Source organism: Panthera onca, chromosome D4, assembly GCF_046562875.1.
Source record: "Panthera onca isolate mPanOnc1 chromosome D4, mPanOnc1 haplotype 2, whole genome shotgun sequence".
NCBI lineage: Eukaryota > Metazoa > Chordata > Mammalia > Carnivora > Felidae > Panthera > Panthera onca.
This window is the reverse complement of record NC_138351.1, coordinates 82,696,342-82,716,760: the sequence shown is the minus strand read 5'-3', so window position 1 is coordinate 82,716,760 and position 20,419 is coordinate 82,696,342. Positions and strand designations below refer to the sequence as shown.

Sequence of the window (20,419 nt, the reverse complement as noted above, 5' to 3'; positions counted from 1 at the left end):
TACAACGTGTGTCTAGTGATACTTGAGACATAAAAAATATTCATCATACCTGACACCATGATTGTATTCTGCAAAAGATTTTTTTTTAGATAATGTCATAAATCCTTAGGCAAAACCATAAATTTTATTATAATTTTATATTTCATTGTGTTCAATGCTGTGGTCAAAATTTATGTTTATAAGTGATTTTGGTTGTGGGTCCCCTGGGTGACTCAGTCAGTTGAGCGTCTGACTTCAGCTCAGGTTGTGATCTCACAGTTGTGAGTTTGAGCCCCACATTGGGCTCACTGCTACCAACCTGTCAACATTAGCCTGCTTCATATCCTCTGCCCCTCCACCACTTGCGCTCTCTCAAAAATAAATATTTTTCAAAAATAAGTGATTTTGGTGGATAACATTATTTTTAAGTTTATTTATTTGAGAGATGACAGAACACAAGCAAGGGGAGGGACAGAGAGAGAGGGAGAATCCGAAGCAGGCTCCTCATGGTAAGTGCAGTGCCTGACATGAGGCTTGAACTCACAAAACTGTGAGATTATTCCCTGAGCCGAAATCAAGAGCTGGACGCTTAACAGATTGAGCCACCCAGGCGCCCCAAGGAAGATTTTTAAATAATCATATATAAGCTTTTATTTATTATTGCATACAAAAAGAAATGTAATCAAAACTTTGGCCAAATATCAACCCACTAGGATCCTCAAATGGAGGTTTTGGGATTTTCTTTTTAACTTCACTTGACTTTTAGGATATTATTACAAACAAGAAAATAAGGTCTATTTGGGGATATATATATATATATATATATATATATAGAGAGAGAGAGAGAGAGAGAGAGAGAAAACCAATTTCCAGAGTATCTGTAACAAATTCTGTATAGTTTTTTCGGTTCATGTGTTATAAAATAAATATTTCTTTTTTATAATCATTTTAGTGAATCAGAGCAAGACCCTAGATTTTTAATAATTTCCATTAAATGAGGGCCTGTTTTATGTTAGGTATGATAGTAAATATTACTAATATTTTAGTAAAAATTTTAGTAAATATTACTAAATCATTACTAATTCTTACCTTAGCTGTTTAGTTATTATCCCCATTTTACAGGTGAGGAAGAAGATGAAATTCTGTACATCATGCACTGTATATAAAAGCAAGAAAGTAAGGACTTTTCTGGTTAATCACTTCTTAGAAAATTCAGTGAATTAAAAATACTCCATTCTTGGGACGCCTGGGTGGCTTAGTCGGTTGAACGTCTGACTCTTGATTTCTGCTTAGGTCATGATCCCAGGATTGTGGGATCAAGCCTGCATCTGGCTGTGCATTGAGTGTGGAGTCTGCTTAGAATTCTCTCCCTCTGACCCTCTCCAGCTTGCTCTCCCTCCCCCTTTCTCTTTCTCTCTCTCTCTCTCTCTCTCTCTCTCTCTCCCGCTCCCTCCCTCCCCCCTTCCTTCCTTCCCCCCCTCCCTTCCTTTCCCCCCTCCTTCCTTCCCTCTGACCCTCTCCCCAAGCTTGTGCATGCCTTCTGTCTCTCTCAAAAATAAACAATAAATTTTTAAAAATACTCCATTCTTTCAGTATCTTGATATTTGAAGTGTTTGTTTTAAAGCATATATTTTTTTAAATGTTTATTTATTTTTGAGAGAGAGAGAGAGAGGGAGAGACAGACTCTGAAGCAGGCTCTAGGCTCTGAGCTGTTAGCACAGAGCCCAACATGGGACTCACAAACCACGAGATGATGACCTGAGCCAAAGTCAGACGTTCAACCGACTGAGCCACCCAGGTGTCCCTGAAGCATGTTTCTCTTAAATGTCCGTATTCCAGTTAGACACTCTGAAATCTAGATGCATCTGTAATCAATAATATATCATAATTGTCAGCATTTTTTTCCACAGTGCCTTTTGCAAACAGTGGCGTCTTAGATCTAATACAATATTGGAGACTTTTTGTGATAATACTGGCTACCATTTTATGTCTGCTATGTTGGTCAGTTACTATGTTTTATCATTTATAAATGTTCTCTCAATTGGTCCTTAATGGTCTGCAGGCCTACACAATGTGATTTCTATTACTGTTAAAGCCCCACCTGTTACTACTGGCTTCAGTCTTTCTGCTTAAGCCATACTGCTTCCTAGCCAGTTGTTAAATATGCCAAACATGTTCCCACCTGAGGGCTTTTGTAGTGACTGTTATCTTTGTCTAGAATGTTTATCATCTTTCTCAAGTGTTTATTCAAATGTCATGATTCCTAAGGAAGCCTATCCTGACCACCCCTTTTAAAATTGCAATTCCTCTCCAGCACTCCCAATCCCTCTTATCTTTGCTGTGTAATTCTTACCACTTTCTATCATTATTACCCACTTATTTGTTAATGTTTTTAAATTTATTGGCTCCATCCTCTCTTCACTAGAATGTAAGGTACAAGGGCAAGAAATTTTATCTGTTTTGCTCACCGATACATGCCTAGTGCCTGCAAGTATGTTTGGATATTAAGCACTCCATAAATGCAAATGATTGTTAGATTAAACTGAATTTCCATAGTGGCACTATAAAACAGGGATTTTTCATCTCCATTTTTCAAATAGGGAAACCATAACTTGGAGCAGTTAAATGATTTACTCAGGGTCACTCATAGAAGTGGCAGAGCTGCAGTTTACATCCCAAGTTTTGGCATTTTGTTAAGTATACTGTGTTTTGCGGGGTGTCTGGCTGGCTCAGTTGGTAGAACATGCAGCTGTTGATCTTGGGGTTGTGAGTTCGAGCCCCAAGTTGGTGGTGGAGTTTACATAGAAAAGAAAAGAATACTGTGTCTTGTGGTGCTTGTTGTACCAAGAGGGGACAGACCATAAGCAATAAATAAAATAAGAAAATTATATAGTGAGAAGGTGCTAAGTGGTTTTTTTCCTTCCTACTTTTTATGTTGAAAAACTTTTTTAAAAACTTCCAAAAAATAGTATACAGAGAACCCATATAATTTTCTGCAGCTTCCCCTAATGTTAACATCTGTCAAAATTCTACCATAGTTATCAACCCTAAGATATATACATTGATCGGGGCGCCTGGGTGGCTCAGTCGGTTAGGCATCCGACTTCGGCTCAGGTCATGATCTCGCAGTATAATATCCTTGGTTCTTAGCAGTTTGGCTATGTGTTTGTCTTCAATTTTACTTAAACTATTTTGATGTATTATTTCTGTGTTATAATTTTATACACACCAAGATTATTATCAAATATATAAATAAAAGTTCCATGAGCTGGATAAATGTATTTCTTCCATTCTTCTTTGTTTTTAGGTACCAGATCATCAGTCAATAAAGTTAAGTAATCTAGGTGAGAACAAACACTATGAGGTTGCAAAGAAATGTGTTGAGGATTTGGCACTCTACTTAAAACCACTAAGTGGAGGTAAAGGTAAGTTCCCCTTTACACAAAAAAAGTGTTTTACTGGTGAGCAGGACTTGGTAATATTTTTACCTTGAAAGACTTGATGTTGATACTCTATTAAATAATTCTGAGTTTTAAAAAATGAGTTTGGAGAATTCTTGGGAAAACTTTCTGATGGAGAGCATTGTATTATTTTCTGAAAATAGCTAGTATTGTTTTTAATTTAAGAATTCATCAGACACACTACATATTGAGATTTATACAGTATTTATATTCATTAATAGTTTTGTAGCAGAATATTAATTTTAGTAAGTCCTACTAAGACAATTTCATGTATTAATTCAATTTTGTTTGGCACTTATGGTGGTTAGGGTCCCTGCCTTCACAGAACCCTCAGTCTGTTGGGGGAGATAGGCATGTAAGTGCAATAAGTTATTTTAAGTGTGATGACAAATACAATTCTGTCTTATTCATCACTGCATACCCTTGACCAGCACATCATAGATTAATTAATGAAGCATTTATTTTATACCTGCTCTGTGCTTTGTACTGTTCAATATTTTGAACATAGTCACTTCCTTGAGAAACTTAGCCTATCTACCTTGTTCATTCATTCATTCATTTATTGACAGATATCTAACGAACCTGTACTAAGTGCCAGGCACTATTTTGGTACTTGGCATACATTAATGAAATGCTTGCCCTCGTAGCATTTACATTTTAGAAAATGGAGAAAGCATAATAAACAATAAGCGAATAAAAAGATTATATGTTATAATTGATAATTGTTATGGAAATGAAATAATACGGCTAGAGGGATCAGAAATGTCAGAGTGAGGGGACAAGGGCACGTTGCAATTTTACATAAAGTGGTTAATGTAGGCCTCATTAAAAAGGTAGCTTTGAAACTTGAGATGAAAGAGGTGAGGTAGTTAGCCATGTAGGTTCCTGGGAAAAGACTGTTCCACACAAGGGCAATAGCAAAGTCCTCTAGTCACGCCTAGCGTCTTCAAAGAACAATAATAGGAGAGTGTGCCTGGAGCAGTGTGAGTGAGGGGAAGAATAGTATGAGACAGATGAAAAGAAATGGTGAGGCCAGATAATGTACAGACCTGCAAGCCATTTTAAAGACTTGAGCTTTTATTCTTAGTAAAATTGGGTAGTCTCTGTAGGGTTTTAAGCAGAGGAGTGACACAATCTAACCAATGTTTAAAGGATTTGTCTAGCTGCTCTGTTGAGAATTCAGTGTAGAAGCCAAGGTTAGGAGCAGAGTATTGGTTAATAAGCTAATAGAACAAGGTTAGTAGCAGTGGAGGTAGTGAGTGGATGGCCTGAATATATTTTGAAGATTGAGTCAAGAGGATTTCCTAAATTATTGGACATAGGGTATGAGAGAAAGAGCAGAATCAAAGATGACTCTTGGGTTTTGGGGTCTGAGCACCTGGAAAGAGAGGTTGCCATCAACTTAGACAAGGAAAACTGTAGGTAGATCAGGTTTAGATGAGAAGATCAGGAATTAAATTTTAGTCGTGTTATGTTTGAGTTGTCAAATCTTCATTTGGATGCTATTGAATAACTAGTGGATGTATGTTAAGGAGGGGTATAGAAGTTGTACCTTTGGGAGTTATTAACATATGGATAGTATTTAAAGAAATTAATAAGATTGCCCAAGATCTTCTAAGTAGTGAATGCAGATAGAAAAGAAAACAAAAACTGGATCCTGAGGCCTTTTAACATTAAGAAGTCAGGAAGAAAAGATAAAATCAAAAAAGACTGGGGGAAAAAAAAAAAAGGAAGGAAGAAAAGAGAATGGAGTGTTCTGGAAGCCAAGTAAAGAATATGTTTAAAGGAATTAGGAGTGGTCATCTGTGTTGAGGGCTGGTGAAATGTCAAGTAAGGACGGAATGTTGATCATTGATTTAGCAAAGTGGAGGTAATTGCTGTCATGAGAAGAGCAGTTTTGATGAAGTGACAGTGGCAACAACTTAATTGAAGTAGGCTTTAAAGATTGTGAAGCAAGGAATTTGGAAATCATGAATACAGACAACTCTAGAGAATTTGCTACAAAAGAGAAGAAAGAAACGGGACAGAGCTGGTAGGCAAAGAGGAATGAATAAAAAGATTTATGGGGCATCTGGGTGGCTCAGTTGATTATGCATCTGACTCTTAATCTCTGCTCAGGTCATGATCTCAGAATTGTGAGTTTGAACCCAGAGCTGGGCTCCATGCTGGGTGTGGAACCTACTTTAAAAAAAAATAATAAGATTTATTTATCTTTAGCATGCTTGTTTTTATGTTATGCTGATGGAAACTATCAAATAGAAATGGAAGAAGTAATGATGTGGGAAAGAGGGAAGGATTGCTGGGGCATATCCTTGAGTCAGGAAAAGGGATTATGATCTAAGAGCTTGCCATTAAGTTATAGTCTAAACATCGTGTATGTGATAAAATTAGAGCTGTTATTAATCATTACTTTTAGATTATGCTCTGTATTTAAGAGTCTCTTATGGTTTGTCTCCCTCTCTGTTTTTATATTATTAAACTTTTCATTAATTAACTGGTTGGAGAACAGACGAAATAAATCCAAAGTACTCTCTTGAGGGGCACCATACAACCCAGAGAACAGGATACCCAAATAAAACTTTAACTAAAAATTAGGCTCCTGTTCCCACAAAATAGTAATAAACAGAGATAGAACACTCATGTTAAAACCAGGTATCTTACAGAGGATTCATTACAAATTATGGCTTCATAGTTAAATACAGATAATGAAAATTGACTTGTCTTTTTAAATGAAAAAACTTTACTTTGTTTTCTTTCTCTTAAAGGTGTAGCTAGTTTGAACCAGAGTGCACTGAGCCGTCCAATGCAAAGGAAACTGGTGACACTCGTAAACTGTCAGCTGGTGGAGGAAGAAGGTCGTGTAAGAGCCATGCGAGCAGCCCGTTCGCTTGGAGAAAGAACTGTAACAGAACTAATATTACAGCACCAGAATCCCCAGCAACTGTCTGCCAACCTATGGGCTGCTGTCAGGGCTCGAGGATGCCAGTTTCTAGGGCCAGGTAGGATAGATCACTATCTTGTCTGTCTTACTGGCTGCCAAGGTTAGAGAATTCCAATTTCTAGAGAATTGGTTGAGAGTCCCCTCAACCTAACTTCACCTATACATACAAATCTTGACATAAAGATGAACCAGTTTTTGTAATCATAATCTATGTATTAGTGCTATAGTATTTTAGAATACATTTCTCATTTAATCTTCCGTAGCCTTCAAAAGAAGTGACACAGATTCAATTTAACAAATTAAAAACTGAGTTAGAGAGGCCTAAGATTTTATAAGTAGTAAGTAAAAGAAAAATAAAGTTATTTATATATATATGTATATACACACACATACACATATGCATACATACACACTTACAATCATTTTTTTTTAATGTTTATTTATTTTGAGAGAGAAAGAGAGCACGCAAGTGGGGGAGGGACAGAGAATGAGGAGAGAGAGAATCGCAAACTGGCTCCATGCTTCTCCCTAAGCCCGATGAGAGGCTCAATCTCAGGAACCATGAGATCATGACCTGAGCCAAAATCAAGAGTCAGATACTTAGCCGACTGAGCCATCTAGGTGCCCCATGAAAGAAACTTTTTAAATAAGTGGTATTGAGATAACTGAATAGACATCTGGAAAAGGATTAAATTGGATATATTTCTTATATACCACATCTACTTAAATTCCAAGTAGGTCATAAATACTTGTTATTAACAAATGCATCATACAACTAATAAAAAATATGAATGAATTTCTTTATAACTTAGTATAAGAAACATATTTTTTTACTCCAAAGCCAGAAGCAGTAACAGAAAAGACTGATATTTGGCTGTATATTTTTTAAATTACACCACAGAAACATTAGCAAAGTAAAAAAAAATGAGGAACTTAGGAAAATGTATTTTATCACATATAAAAGACTAATATAACATATATAAGGTACTGCTGAAAACTCAGAAGATATCAGCCACCCAAATGAAATTGGCAAAAGATATGAACAGAAAATACATGAGAAAAAGGAATGTAAATAGCCCTCAAACATATAAAATATACTCAGTATTTCTCATATCAAGAGAAATATACATAAAATTATATTGACCATTTCTCATGTATCAGATTGGCAGAATTCAAACTTTTGACAATAAATTTTGTTATCAGGGCTGTGGGAAAACAGGTATATACTTTCATCTGGTAGTGGTAGGAACGCTAAGTGGTACACATTTTAAAGAGGTATTCGACAGTATCTAGCAAAATCACCTATGTGCTTACCCTTTGGCCTAACAGTTCCATTTTTACAAATCTATCCCAAAGAAACAGCAAAATATACAGAATGCATACTTATAAAGCACTATCTGTAACAACAAACATCTACCCACTAAAGGCTTAGAAGCAATGAATAGCCATAGCAACCAGATTATGACTCTTAATAAATACCATTGCCCACTAAAAAGAAGCAGGGGTCTTTGGATAAATGCCATTTCCAGTTCTAGGATAGAAAAGTATAAGTTGAGTGTGGGAATTCTTGAGCTACAAAGCAAAAAAGCTATTAAAGATCATGGGCATCTTGTGAAAAGGTCATAGTATATTTGAAGGGGCTCCCACTGGACATGAATGGCACAGTTGGAACATCAAAATGAATAATGACTACAATAGACTGAAACATAAAATATAAAAATCCATGATTTTGTAAAGATAGTACAGGAAAAATTAGTTATCTTTGTCACTTGCTAAATAATGCCAACACATTATTCTAGAAATTAGAAAAGGATAAAATAAGTCAAGCATGTTTTTTCTGCCTCTCCTTCACAAACTGTTTTCAACGACAGTTTCTTAGCATGTTGAGTATAGATTTCTCTTTTGGCAGAATTCCAGCTAATAAATTAATAAAAAATCATCAAAATTAGAAAAATCACACATTTACAACCTCAAGTGAATTAATGGGTCTAGGCAAGAATTATTAGTAGCTGTTAAACCAATAGATGAAAGATTGCTGGGGAAATTTACAATAGATGGATGAGCTTGAACCCACTGATCAACCTTACCATTACTAAAAGTGAGACAACTAGGTCTTAAGTATCTTCTGGTGTAATGTCTGGAATAACAAGTATGCTTGGCAGAAAAAGAAACAAAACCTCAAAGAACAAAAACTCATTCTGAATCTAATCAAGCCTGTAGTTTACAGGAAATAAGGAAGATAAATGAATATATTTAGAAACACTACAAAATTAGCTAAATCAAGAATATGGGGAATTGTTTAGAAAAATGATTGTTTCTTCAAAAAATAACTGAATTTTCTCTTGAATTGAAGGGTGGAGGGTGGTGGGGAACAAGTGTAGATTTATTTTTAAAGCCTAAAGGCATATTAACCAAAAGCAGTGTGTGGACCTTATTTGGATACTTACTCAAAGAGACCAAGTATAAGAAGAAATTTTGAAGTCCTTACATGTTAGAAATATATAATGGATTATTTAAGGGTGAAATGCCATGTCTGGGATTTACTTCAAAACACTCCAGCCAAAACAAACTAGAAAAGTGGGTAAGAACTGGCAACAGCTATATTATGGGCTCGTGTTGTTTCTACTGTTGTGTATGTTTAAAATTTTCCATAATACAAAGTTCAATTGAAAAATAATTTTAAAAATCAACATTTGTATGTAATTTAAGAAGGCTGCCTTTGGATATTTCCTCATATTTATTTACCTTACCCAAGAAGCATTAGACTAGGTTATTAAGTATCCTTTGTTGTACAACTCAACAACAAAAAGACAACACGATGTAAAAAAAGTGGATCAAGGGCTTGAATAGACATTTCTCCAAAGAAGATATGCAGATGGCCTTTAAAAAACACATGAGGGGACACCTGGATGGCTGTCGATTAAGTGTCTGACTTTGGCTCAGGTCATGATTTTGTGGTTCTTGAGTTTGAGCCCCACATTGGTCTCTGTGCAGACAGCTCAGAACCTGGAGCCTTCTTCAGATTCTGTGTCTCCCTCTCTCTTTGCCCGTCCCCCACTCATTCTCTGTCTCTCTCACTCTCTAAATCAATAAACACACACAAAAAATTTTTTAATGGTTAATTTTCTATTACATAAACTTTGCCTCAAATTTTTTAAAAAAGGTACAGTTTTGCTGCTAACTAGTTGTGAACCTTGACACCAGTGCCTCACTTGGAAAAGGAGGGGTTTCAGTTTTAATCCAAATTCTAGATGATCTCTCAGCTCTGAAGTCCCACTGTTTTAGTTGAGAACCAATGCATTTTTAACTTTTAATTTTGAAATGATTTCAGATTTACCTTAAAGTTGCAAGAATAGTGCAGAGAATTCCTGTATATTCCTTATCCATATTCATTAATTTTTATTACTTTGTTACATTTATTATATTACTTGCTCTTTTACTCTTTTCTGAGCTATTTGAGAACAGCTTATATATTTCAGTGCCCCTTTATCCCTTAATGTTTCAATGTATTTCCTAAAAATAAGGATACCATCTTAAACAGTAACAGTACCTTCATCAAATTTAGAGAATTTCAGTTACATACCATACTACATGGAATGTAGTTCACATTCCAGTTTTTTCAATTATTCCAAAAATGTCTTTAATGGAATTTATTTTCTTTCAGAATGTTATCACTTGCTGTATTTGTCATCTTTTTTTAGTCTTTAATCTGGAACCATTCTTTAGCCTTTCTTTGTCTGATGTTAGTATTCTTTCTTTTTTTTATGTTTATTTTTGAGAGAGGGAAAGAGCGTACATACATGGGGGAGGGGCAGAGAGAGAAGGAGACACAGAATCCCAAGCAGTCTCTACGCTCTGAGCTGTCAGCACAGAGCCTGAGATGGGGCTCGAACCCCTGAGCCATGAGATCATGCCCTGAGCCCGTCAGATGCTTAACCAACTGAACCACCCAGGTGCCCCTGATGTCAGTATTCTTGAAGAATACAGGCAGTTATTTTATTAAAAATTCCTTAATTTGAGTTTATCTGATGTTCCCTCATGATTAGATTCAGATTATACTATGTTCATCCCTGGCTGGAAAACAACTCAATGCCTTCTTTAGATATTGCATCCAGAGGCTAATATCACTTTAAAATTATATACAAAATTGTTTTGACAGGCAAAGTTAACAGTCTCATGCATTAAATAAAAATTACCGTTTATCATGAGACTCCTATATGTCCTTTACCTTTTGTTTAATATGTCAGAGTATTTCCGTGTATTTTGTAAATGAGGATTTTTTCTTTGTACTGTAACATTATCATTATCTAGTTGATTATTAAATACCAACAGAAAATACATTTTAAGTTCTGTTGACTTGTGCTCCAAATGGTTGGTCAGTAGAAATTATATTCTGTTTGATTACTTATTAAGTAAACTGTATTTTTGTATGTGGGATGTCTTCTTTTTGTACTAATGAAATACAGACTGTGGATAATGGAGACTGCCATGAACTAATACCCTGATAAGTCTGACAGACATGATACGCGGGTTTTCTCACTTAGCATGAATTCATGTTCCTTACTTCTAGCTATGCAAGAAGAGGCCTTGAAGCTGGTGTTGCTCGCATTAGAAGATGGTTCTGCTCTCTCAAGGAAAGTACTGGTACTTTTTGTTGTTCAAAGACTAGAACCAAGATTTCCTCAGGCATCTAAAACAAGTATTGGTCATGTTGTGCAACTACTGTATCGAGCTTCATGTTTTAAAGTAAGTAGCAAGCAACCGTCTAGATGTTACATGCCTTTGTGTGAGACAGAGGCTTTCTAGAATGGTCTAGAGGCTCCAGAAATGCAGAATGCTAACAAAAGTTAAAAGGAAACTTTGTTTTCCTTCTGCACCGTTTGTGTCTGTGATACTACCTTTTGGGAATAAACATGTGAAATTGTCAGTAACACAAAACAGAGCATAGGGAAATAGTGTGGTAAACTTGATTCTTGGCGATAGTGAAAGTAGACTAAAGAAGCCTTAGTCAAATGAATTTACCATCTTAAAAGGGAAAACTACATAGCACTGCATAAAAGTTGGTAAATGTTTCAACTTCCCATTATTTTATTCCCTGTTGTGGTTAGATTACGACCTTTAATCTGAAGATGGCCTATAATGTTGCCTTCAGGACAAGAGAGTGAAAAGTTGAGGTACTTGCCCCACTCTGCATTTAGGTGGTGTGATTTTTGTGTGTTTTGTTTTTTTTTGGTTGAGAAGACAGAAGAACCCCCGAGATATTTAGAAATGTCGTTCATTGTCTTACAAACTTTGGGTGGTTACAGGTACCAAGAGAAGTGGAAAGTAGGCTGAATCGTTAAAAGTTTCTGTGTGTTACAAGAGAATAGGTTGCTGGCTGGCTCTTGAGAAAAGCCCAAACACTTGGAACTGGAAAGGCCCAATGGCTTCTATAAAAGTAAAACATCAAAATTTGAAGCCAAAGCTTATTTAGGCTATTTTGCTGGTTTTAATAGCCCAAGAGTGAAAACAGTAGAGATAGAAAAAAATTTTTTGGAAGACTGCTTAGTTTGAAATAGCAAGTAATTGCTGATAAAAATATGTTCAAATGAACTCACTTAGCTCCACTAATGAGGCTTGGACACTGTCTGCCTGATAGTTACAGTGCTTGATTTTGTGCCCTTAGAGTAACAATAGAAATGAATCTCTGGTTCCTCAAACATTATGCTTTTGCTAAGCAACCAAATTACAGAGATCATTTGTCATCCTGAAGTGACTGACTAGGTTCTCACACTCTATTCCTGATTTAATGTGTTTTATTTTGTTTTTTCCTCATAGGTATTATGCGGATTTGTGGTATATGACAGTCCTACATCTACAGTTGCTGCTAATATCTGACATTTGAATAACACTACTGTAGAAAGTGATTTCAATTTTATTCCTTATCTCATCTCACTGCCCTGTAGTTTAGCATGTTAAAGCAGTGTTTGAATTAATTAAAGGGTGTCTTGCTGACTTAACTGCCAAAAGACCTCTCTTGGGTGTCATTTACTGTAGTAAAGTCACCATTGTCAAAGGTCTTTCCTGATTTTGTAGGCTTAGAGATGTGAATTTTGTGGATGCATACAGTAGATTCTTTCCTCAGAAACAGAACCACCCTAACCAAGGTCAAATACAATAGATGATGAGTTTTATTAATTTGTAATGAGAAGTGCAACTCTTACGTGACTTAAGTGATCATATTGTAGATATTGTCCTGCAGAAGAGTATCAAACCTTTGCTTCCTTAGCATGGAGTCAGAACAAGGGGAGTTAATGATTCTAATATGTGATGCAGTGGTTTCCACCTGAAGATACCCATCAGAATTATCTATGGAGTTTTTAAAAGTATACCATCCCCAGATACTCTGATGTGGTATATTTGATGTGGGATTTGAGCATTCATAGATACTTTTTAATTATGTGGTCTTCCAAGTCAGGAATTGTGATTACCTGAAATTGTGGTTTTTAATGCTTCCCAGGTGATTTTGATGCATGTTAGTAAGAACTTTAATAGGACCAGGCTCTATTAGCCACCCGTGTCCCTCTTTACTATTCAAATGGATAGAAGCTTTTGCTGCCTAAGAGGCACCCTGTAGCCTACATGGGATTTGGAAGAGTACTAGCATCCTCTGGTTCTTGGGTTTCTTTTTTCTATTTTTTAGGTTGGTAATTCTTTTGTTTCCTTAGTGTTTCTTTAAGTAGGGTTGGGTAGAATATAGATTTTTGTGACTTCTAAGTTATATACTCTATTATACCTAGATTGTGTTGATTAGAATTTTGGGTGTCTCAGACTAATCTATAATGTATTTGTATATTCCCACAGAGAATTGTGAACTGATGCTATTAACTCTCAGATGGTAACTTAATTTTCCCATCTTCATGTTCTTGGGGTCATATTATTGCTGCCTCATGTGCTAGCATAACAATAGAAATAACCAGTAAGGTGGTCTGGGATATTTTCATTTTACCAGTGACAAAATCATGATTTTGAACAGTTTGTTTTGTTCAGTCTGAGTTTCACAATCTGTACTAGTTCTGGGTCTTCTGAATCCTAGCCAAGTTTCAAATTTCATTGTGCAAGTTTTAGATAAATGTGTATCATTTATTATAGAAATTGTCTAGTCATATACCTGTGTGTTTGGATAATTAGTTTCAGTAGGATTATGAAACTCTGTAAACTTTTGAACTAATGTTTTTTAAATCACTTAAGTCAGGTATAAATTAAAGCTGTATAAATACCTTAATGATCATTTTTGTGGTGATAGAAGATTTCTAATATATGTGTACCCGTTGGCTGGACTGAATTGTCACTTGTCTGCTTAAAAGCCTTCCATGGCTTCCCATTCCCTTCAGGATAATATACAAATTTCTCACTGTATTTTATAAGACCCTCTGTGATTCTTCTCCAGCCTGTATCTTAGCCCTTAATTCTCTGTGCTCTTTCATTTTTTTGTTTCACCACTTGCTATCATTCTAGGATTCTGTTTCTCAAGTGGAAGCTTCTATTCATTCTTCAAGACTCATTTCATGCAGCCTTCAAGTGGGGGAAACCTTCTCTGTTGCCCCTTTCTTCTCCCACCAGATTGAATTGCCTTTCCTTTGTGTTGCCATAGAGCATTATAATAGCGCTTATATTATAATTTTCTGTTTACAAGTGTCTTCTCTATCTGCTGCTCATCTCATTGAAGGAAGGCAAAACTATGTACTAGATTATGCAAGTTCTGCTTTGTTCCAAAAAGAATTTGTGATAAGGACATTATCTTCTTTGAACTTTCTTTTATGTAGTATATGATATATATATAGTAGGTACCCCCCAACTCAAACCCTCCCCCAAAAAGAATTGATTGGAGATGAGGGGAGAGCAGACCAATTCTGATAGGTTTTTTTTTCCTCCTTGTTATTTTTTAGGTTACCAAAAGGGACGAAGACTCTTCCTTGATGCAGCTAAAGGAGGAATTTCGGAGTTATGAAGCATTACGCAGAGAACATGATGCTCAAATTGTTCATATTGCTATGGAAGCAGGACTCCGCATTTCACCTGAGCAGTGGTCCTCACTTCTGTATGGTGACTTGGCACATAAATCACACATGCAGTCTATCATTGATAAGGTTTGTGAAATTAGCGATGCTTGTTTTAGATCATTGCTGTTCCATTGAAGAGCATTGCAATCTTCTGAAGGGAGTGAAGAGAAAACTAGTTAAGAGATTTGTATGTTTTTAAATATTAGGCTTTTTTTTTTTTTTAAGTCTATTTATTTTGAGAGAGAGAGAGCGCATGTGCACAAACACATGTGGGGAGGGGCAGAGAGAGAGAATCCCAAGCAGGCTCCACACTGTCAGCGTGTAGCCTAGCTCCGGGCTTGAACTCACGAACCGTGAGACGATGATCTGAGTCAAAATCAAGAGTTGGATGCTACCCAGGCACCTCAAACATGAGCTCTTTAAATTATTTTATCTTTATTTCTTTTTATAGTGTTTTTAACTTTCAGAATAAACCAAGGAAGGCTATAGGGAACCAAATACAGGATATTAACATAAAAGAAGCTGACTTACAAAGTTTGTTATTTGCCTGTATTCTGACCCCAGAGAGCTAATACAACTTATAAATAAGTTTTCTAAGTGTCTAATGATGAAGTTCATAGGGCAGATTCTGAGGTGAAAATTTCATTCATCACTGATACTCCTACTGTGGAATCTGAAGACACTTGAAAACCTGTTTAGTGTGTTGGCTTAAAGAAGCATTCAAATATAAAAGAACCAGAGTAAAAGCCATTCTGTTTTCTGTTTGTTAGCTGCAGTCTCCAGAATCATTTGCAAAGAGTGTCCAGGAATTGACAATTGTTTTGCAACGAACAGGTGACCCAGCTAACTTAAATAGACTGAGGCCTCATTTAGAGCTTCTTGCAAACATAGACCCTAATCCAGGTATGTGGAAAAATACCCAATTGCTTATACTTTTACTACCTTTGAGGTGAACAACACAAAAGAATTACTGCTAACAAAATCACCCTCATTCCCTTGGTGGCTTTTTGTAGATGCTGTTTCACCAACTTGGGAGCAGCTAGAAAATGCAATGGTAGCTGTTAAAACAGTGGTTCATGGCCTTGTGGACTTCATACAAAATTATAGTAGAAAAGGCCATGAGACACCTCAGGTAAGCATCTTCATTGCACTTCTGATTGCTTTTTTTTTTTTTTTTTTTTTTTTTTATTTTATTTTATTTTTTTTGGGACAGAGAGAGACAGAGCATGAACGGGGGAGGGGCAGAGAGAGAGGGAGACACAGAATCGGAAACAGGCTCCAGGCTCCGAGCCATCAGCCCAGAGCCTGACGCGGGGCTCGAACTCACGGACCGCGAGATCGTGACCTGGCTGAAGTCGGACGCTTAACCGACTGCGCCACCCAGGCGCCCCGATTGCTTTTATCTCTAATAGAGGTTCATCCTGAACAACTTGAACAAGGTTAATAGACTTCTTATGTGACTCCTATCTCTGTTCTTTTGGGAGAAACTCAAATTTTAGTACATCTGATAAGTAGTTAATAGCATAGCACCCAAATGTTTTTGACTAAGTATAGATTATTGATTTCTTCCAGGCATTTTGTTTAATTCTTTTCTAATGTAGGGAAATTGTCACTTTTTTCTCCATTGCTCTCATATGAATGAGTTTCTATTTGTAAATATGTGGAATTTGAATTTTTAAAATATTTGCAGTGTGCATGAGAAGGAGTTTATGTTTAAGGTAGAATCTCTTTTATTCTAATAATGATGTCCATTTATTACGTTACTGTGAGTCATTTCTTATGTTATTTTACATACGTTATTTCTAATCCTCACAGAAAGATAATTGCTGTTCCCAAGCTGAAATTTAAAGAGATTAAATAACATATCTAAGGTCATGGTGGCAGTAAGTGACAGAGCTGAGATCAGATCTACTCCAAAGTGATCTTTCCACTCTTTCTAGCCTTATTCTACTAGAAAACATTATAATATTCAAATGTTAACTGGAAGAGAAATGTTTTCTCTTTTTATTTATTTATTAAAAAAATTTTTTTTAATGTTTATTTATTTTTGAGAGACAGAGACAGCATGAGCAAGGGAGGGGCAGAGAGAGAGGGAGACACAGAATCCGAAGCAGGCTCCAGGCTCTGAGCTGTCAGCACAGAGCCTGATGTGGGGTTTGAATCCACGAACCATGATATCTTGACCTGAGCCAAAGTGAGACGCTTAACTGACTGAGCCACCCACGCACTCCTGTCTTTTTTTTTTTTTTTTTTAACTTTATTTGTTTTGAGCAAGAGAGCGTGTTTGTTTGTGTAGGGGAGGGACCGAAAGAGAGAGAATTCCAAGCAGGCTCTGCTCTGTCAGCACAGAGCCCAATGTGGGGCTCCATCCTACGAACTGTGAGATCATAACCTGAGCTGAAATCAAGAGTCGGGACACTTAACCAACTAAGCCACCTAGGCACCCCAATAAATGTTTTATCTTATTAAGGTCACAGAAATAACAACGGTATCTTAAATTTTGATGCAACTATAGCAGATATGATGGGGTTTTTATACTTTTCCGCATTGTTTTTGTGAACTTAAGCAGCTTCAAGAGTAAGAAGAGTGTTGTACTCTCAAGCTGACAAATTGGTTTCATAAATGTTCACTCTTAGGGGAAATTGTATTCTATCTTTCTTGGGAAAGTTTAAGTGGACAAAGCTTATGGCTTTTTTTTTTTTTTTTTTAAGATTTATTTATTTATTTTGAAGGTGGGGGAGGGGCAGAGAGAGAGGGAGAAAGAATCCCAAGCAAGCTCTGTGTGGCTCAAACTCACGAACTGTGAGGTCATAACCCAAGCAAAGTCAAGAGTCAACGCTTAACCGACTGAGCCACCCAGGTGCCCTGCTTTTTAAATTATTTTGTATCATAATTTTAAAACCGCAATCAATCGATGAGAAAATCTTTTATTTTTGTGGTCATTATGTTGTCTGACAAATAAATAGACATAACATCTGAACCAGTTTCAGATAATCCTCAGAAGGAATGTCTGAAATACCAATTTAAAGTTACGCTGTGTAATATGTAACAGGAAATGGTGGAATGGCAGTTGTTTTAGCACAAGAATTACTTTTCTGATGTGATAAAGAATTAAAGGCAGTAATCATAAAATTCTGAAGTCCCAAGAGTCCTCACTTTTTCACACACTGATTTCCTGTTTTGTAGCCTCAGCCAAACAGCAAATACAAGACTAGCATGTGCCGAGATCTGCGTCAGCAAGGAGGGTGTCCCCGAGGAACAAATTGTACTTTTGCCCATTCTCAGGAAGAGCTTGAAAAGTAAGTTACGAGAATTCTTTTTCATATGGGTTTAATTTTGGGTCATTATGAAAGTGTTCTATGTAGTCTCAGAGTTTCTGGTGAGTTTCAAAAATGTGACTAAGTTCACATTGTAGACTTCTTTATATTGCAAGATAATCTTTTCTTTTGAAACTATAGCGTCTTGCTTCTGGAAGCAAGATTAGCATAAATGACTTAGAACCTTATTTAAGGGTCATACTTTTAATAACCATTATATAGCTGGAATCCATGTTTTTGCTAAGCACCTGTGCAGAAGTACCCTCTGTGCAATCTTATTTGCTCAGGTTCAATTGACGATAACAGCAAAATCCCAGGTAAAACCGTACTGCAGATACATTTTCTTTTTATGATTTTTGGTCTTCTTAACGTTCTTTTTTCTGCATCTTTTCTCCTCTGGGTAATCCTTCTTTCGTGTCCATTTACTCCACACGTAGAAGTAAATCAATATAAGCTATATTATATATTGTCCAAGTTTTTGTTGTTTTTTAACCAAACATTCATCATTGAGATCTTGCCAAAAAATTGATTCCCGCCTTTCTATTGAATAACTGGCCTGTATATCAACTCTTAATGGACATCTCCCTTTTGTTTTTAGACACTTTATTTTTTTTTATTTTTTATTTTTTTAAGTAGCCTTCACACCCAGCGAGGAGCCCAACATGGGGCTTGAACTCATGACCGTGAGATCAAGACCTGAGCTGAGATCAAGAGCCAGACGTTAAACAGACTGAGCCACTCAGGCACCCTGTTTTTACACTTTAAACTTAAGTTGAACTAATTTTCTCCTCCCATACATCCTCTCCCACTTTCCATTCTGCTCTCCCCCAGTGTACCCTGTCCAGCCAGTTACATATACCATGTTGAATCGTCTTTGTTACCTTTCCCTCACCTGCTTGTCTGAGTCACCAAGGTAGTTCAGTATGTTTGTTTCTGAACTCTTCTTTCCAGCCTTACAGTCCAAGCTATCATCCCTTTTCTCAATCCACCATTGCCTCCTAGTCTTACAGTTATTGTTGCCACCCCCACTCCCATTATTCCCCACAAAACGGAGAATTTTATGCATAAGGCTCATTGCAGATAATGAGAACAGGTAGTTTCTCAATTACTCTGTGGATAAAGTTATAAAATCTAGATTGTGGATCCTGGATCATCTGTGTGCCTACCTTTCTGATCTCATCGCACAGTGCTCCTGAATTGTATTCTATGCTCAGGCCACACTTCTCTTCTGCCAGTGCCTGGAATGCACCATGCTCTTCTACATAATGCTCTTCCTTCTGGCCTTGCCTTTGGAGCTTCTCTTTTGCCTACCTTACTCTTCACTTATTCAGGGGGATCCTCCCTTGACAAAGGTTCCTCTTTGTCATACCAATCAAAATTATGATTAACTTACGATAAATTTTAGTGGATAGCAGACTTTTATGTAAAGGTCCAGATAGTAAATATTTTCAGTTTGGTGGATCACATGGTGATCTGTGTCACAGTCACTCAATTCTGCCATTGTAGCAAAAAAGCGACCATTGTGCATAAAATTGGCATGGGTATATACTTTATTTACAACAAACAGGCAACTTTGGCCCCTGGCCTCGATTGACTGCCTTACTGTGGAGTACCCTCCATGGACTATATTTATCTTGTTTATTACTTATTACTGTTTCCTCAGTTGCTAGCACTGGACCCTGTACATAACGAGCTCCACAGCAGCAGCAATCTGATAGAAGATATGTGTGTGTGCATTAGAAAGAAGAGTAGAAACATGTGTCTCCTCTCTGTTTTTACTCCCTATGGAAGAGCCTGGAGAGGTTGCAGGGGTCCTAAGACAAAAAGACGCTGTTTGCACCCAGTCTAAGCAGCCCTCTATACAGAGTTTTACATCAGGATGATTTTCGAGGCTCTAGGAAATCTATTGAGCTTGCCCATACCTGAAATAGAGCTTCTTAGCTAAAGTAGAAGTTTTTAGGGGACTTTCTTGGGAGTTGGTAGACCTAAAAACGTCAGAGGAGGGGCGCCTGGGTGGCTCAGTCACTTAAGCATCCAGCTCTTGATTTCAGCTCAGGTCATGATCTCACAGTTTGTGATTCGAGCTCCCCGCTGCTTGGGACTCTCTCTGTCCATCTTTCTCTTCCCCTTCCCACTCGCATGTGCTCTCTCTGTCTCTCAAAAATAAATATTAAAAAAAAAAGAAAGAAAAGTTTATTAAAAAAAAAGTCAGAAACCGTGATTTCATTGCCTTGCCACCCATAAACTGGTGTCCTATCTGAAAATCCATTTTACGTCCTGTACCTTCAAGCTGGCTTTCTACTCTCCATCTCTTGTGCCTACTTTACAATTTTATTATCTCTTGACTGAAATTATATTAGTAGTAAAAAAAAAATAATAGCCAAATTAATTGGTCACATTTTTGTGTAATGCTGTTTTTAGTGTTTCACGTGTGTTTACCTAGTTTATCAATTTTAGTTCTCTACTGGCCTTTTACCTGGCATCTCCTTATGTTCAACCTATTTCATTGCTACCAAGATTTTCTCTTGCAAATAATTGTCTGATCATGTCCACGTCTGCTTTAAATTCTTAATTGGTTCCTCAGTATAGCAAAGGATCTAGTCCTAATCTAGCTTTGTAGCCTTACTCCACCTTTTGCAGTCTTTATTTTTTTAAGCTACATCTAGTTAATCACTGTTT

At 36.7% G+C, this 20,419-nt stretch overlaps 1 protein-coding gene and 1 non-coding gene across 7 annotated transcripts in view; both read left to right on the top strand.

Moving 5' to 3' along the window:
- Positions 1-20,419, top strand: part of RC3H2 (ring finger and CCCH-type domains 2) — a 52,104-nt gene that overhangs the window by 7,365 nt on the left and 24,320 nt on the right. For 4 of the 6 annotated variants that reach the window (XM_060608762.3, XM_078436511.2, XM_060608758.3 and 1 more), the window contains exons 3-9: positions 3,287-3,404; positions 6,206-6,439; positions 10,952-11,127; positions 14,310-14,510; positions 15,194-15,326; positions 15,437-15,555; positions 17,610-17,722. In XM_060608762.3, the coding sequence (XP_060464745.1) occupies positions 3,287-3,404; positions 6,206-6,439; positions 10,952-11,127; positions 14,310-14,510; positions 15,194-15,326; positions 15,437-15,555; positions 17,610-17,722 (1,094 nt within the window). Of the gene's footprint in view, positions 1-255; positions 489-1,098; positions 1,156-3,286; positions 3,405-6,205; positions 6,440-10,951; positions 11,128-14,309; positions 14,511-15,193; positions 15,327-15,436; positions 15,556-17,609; positions 17,723-20,419 lie in introns of those variants that run through there. The other 2 variants (XM_078436513.2, XM_078436512.2) reach the window with 2 other exon arrangements.
- On the top strand, positions 15,006-15,116 carry LOC132663966 (small nucleolar RNA SNORD90). The gene has a single exon (XR_009603353.1). It is a non-coding gene; the product is annotated as a small nucleolar RNA SNORD90 (small nucleolar RNA).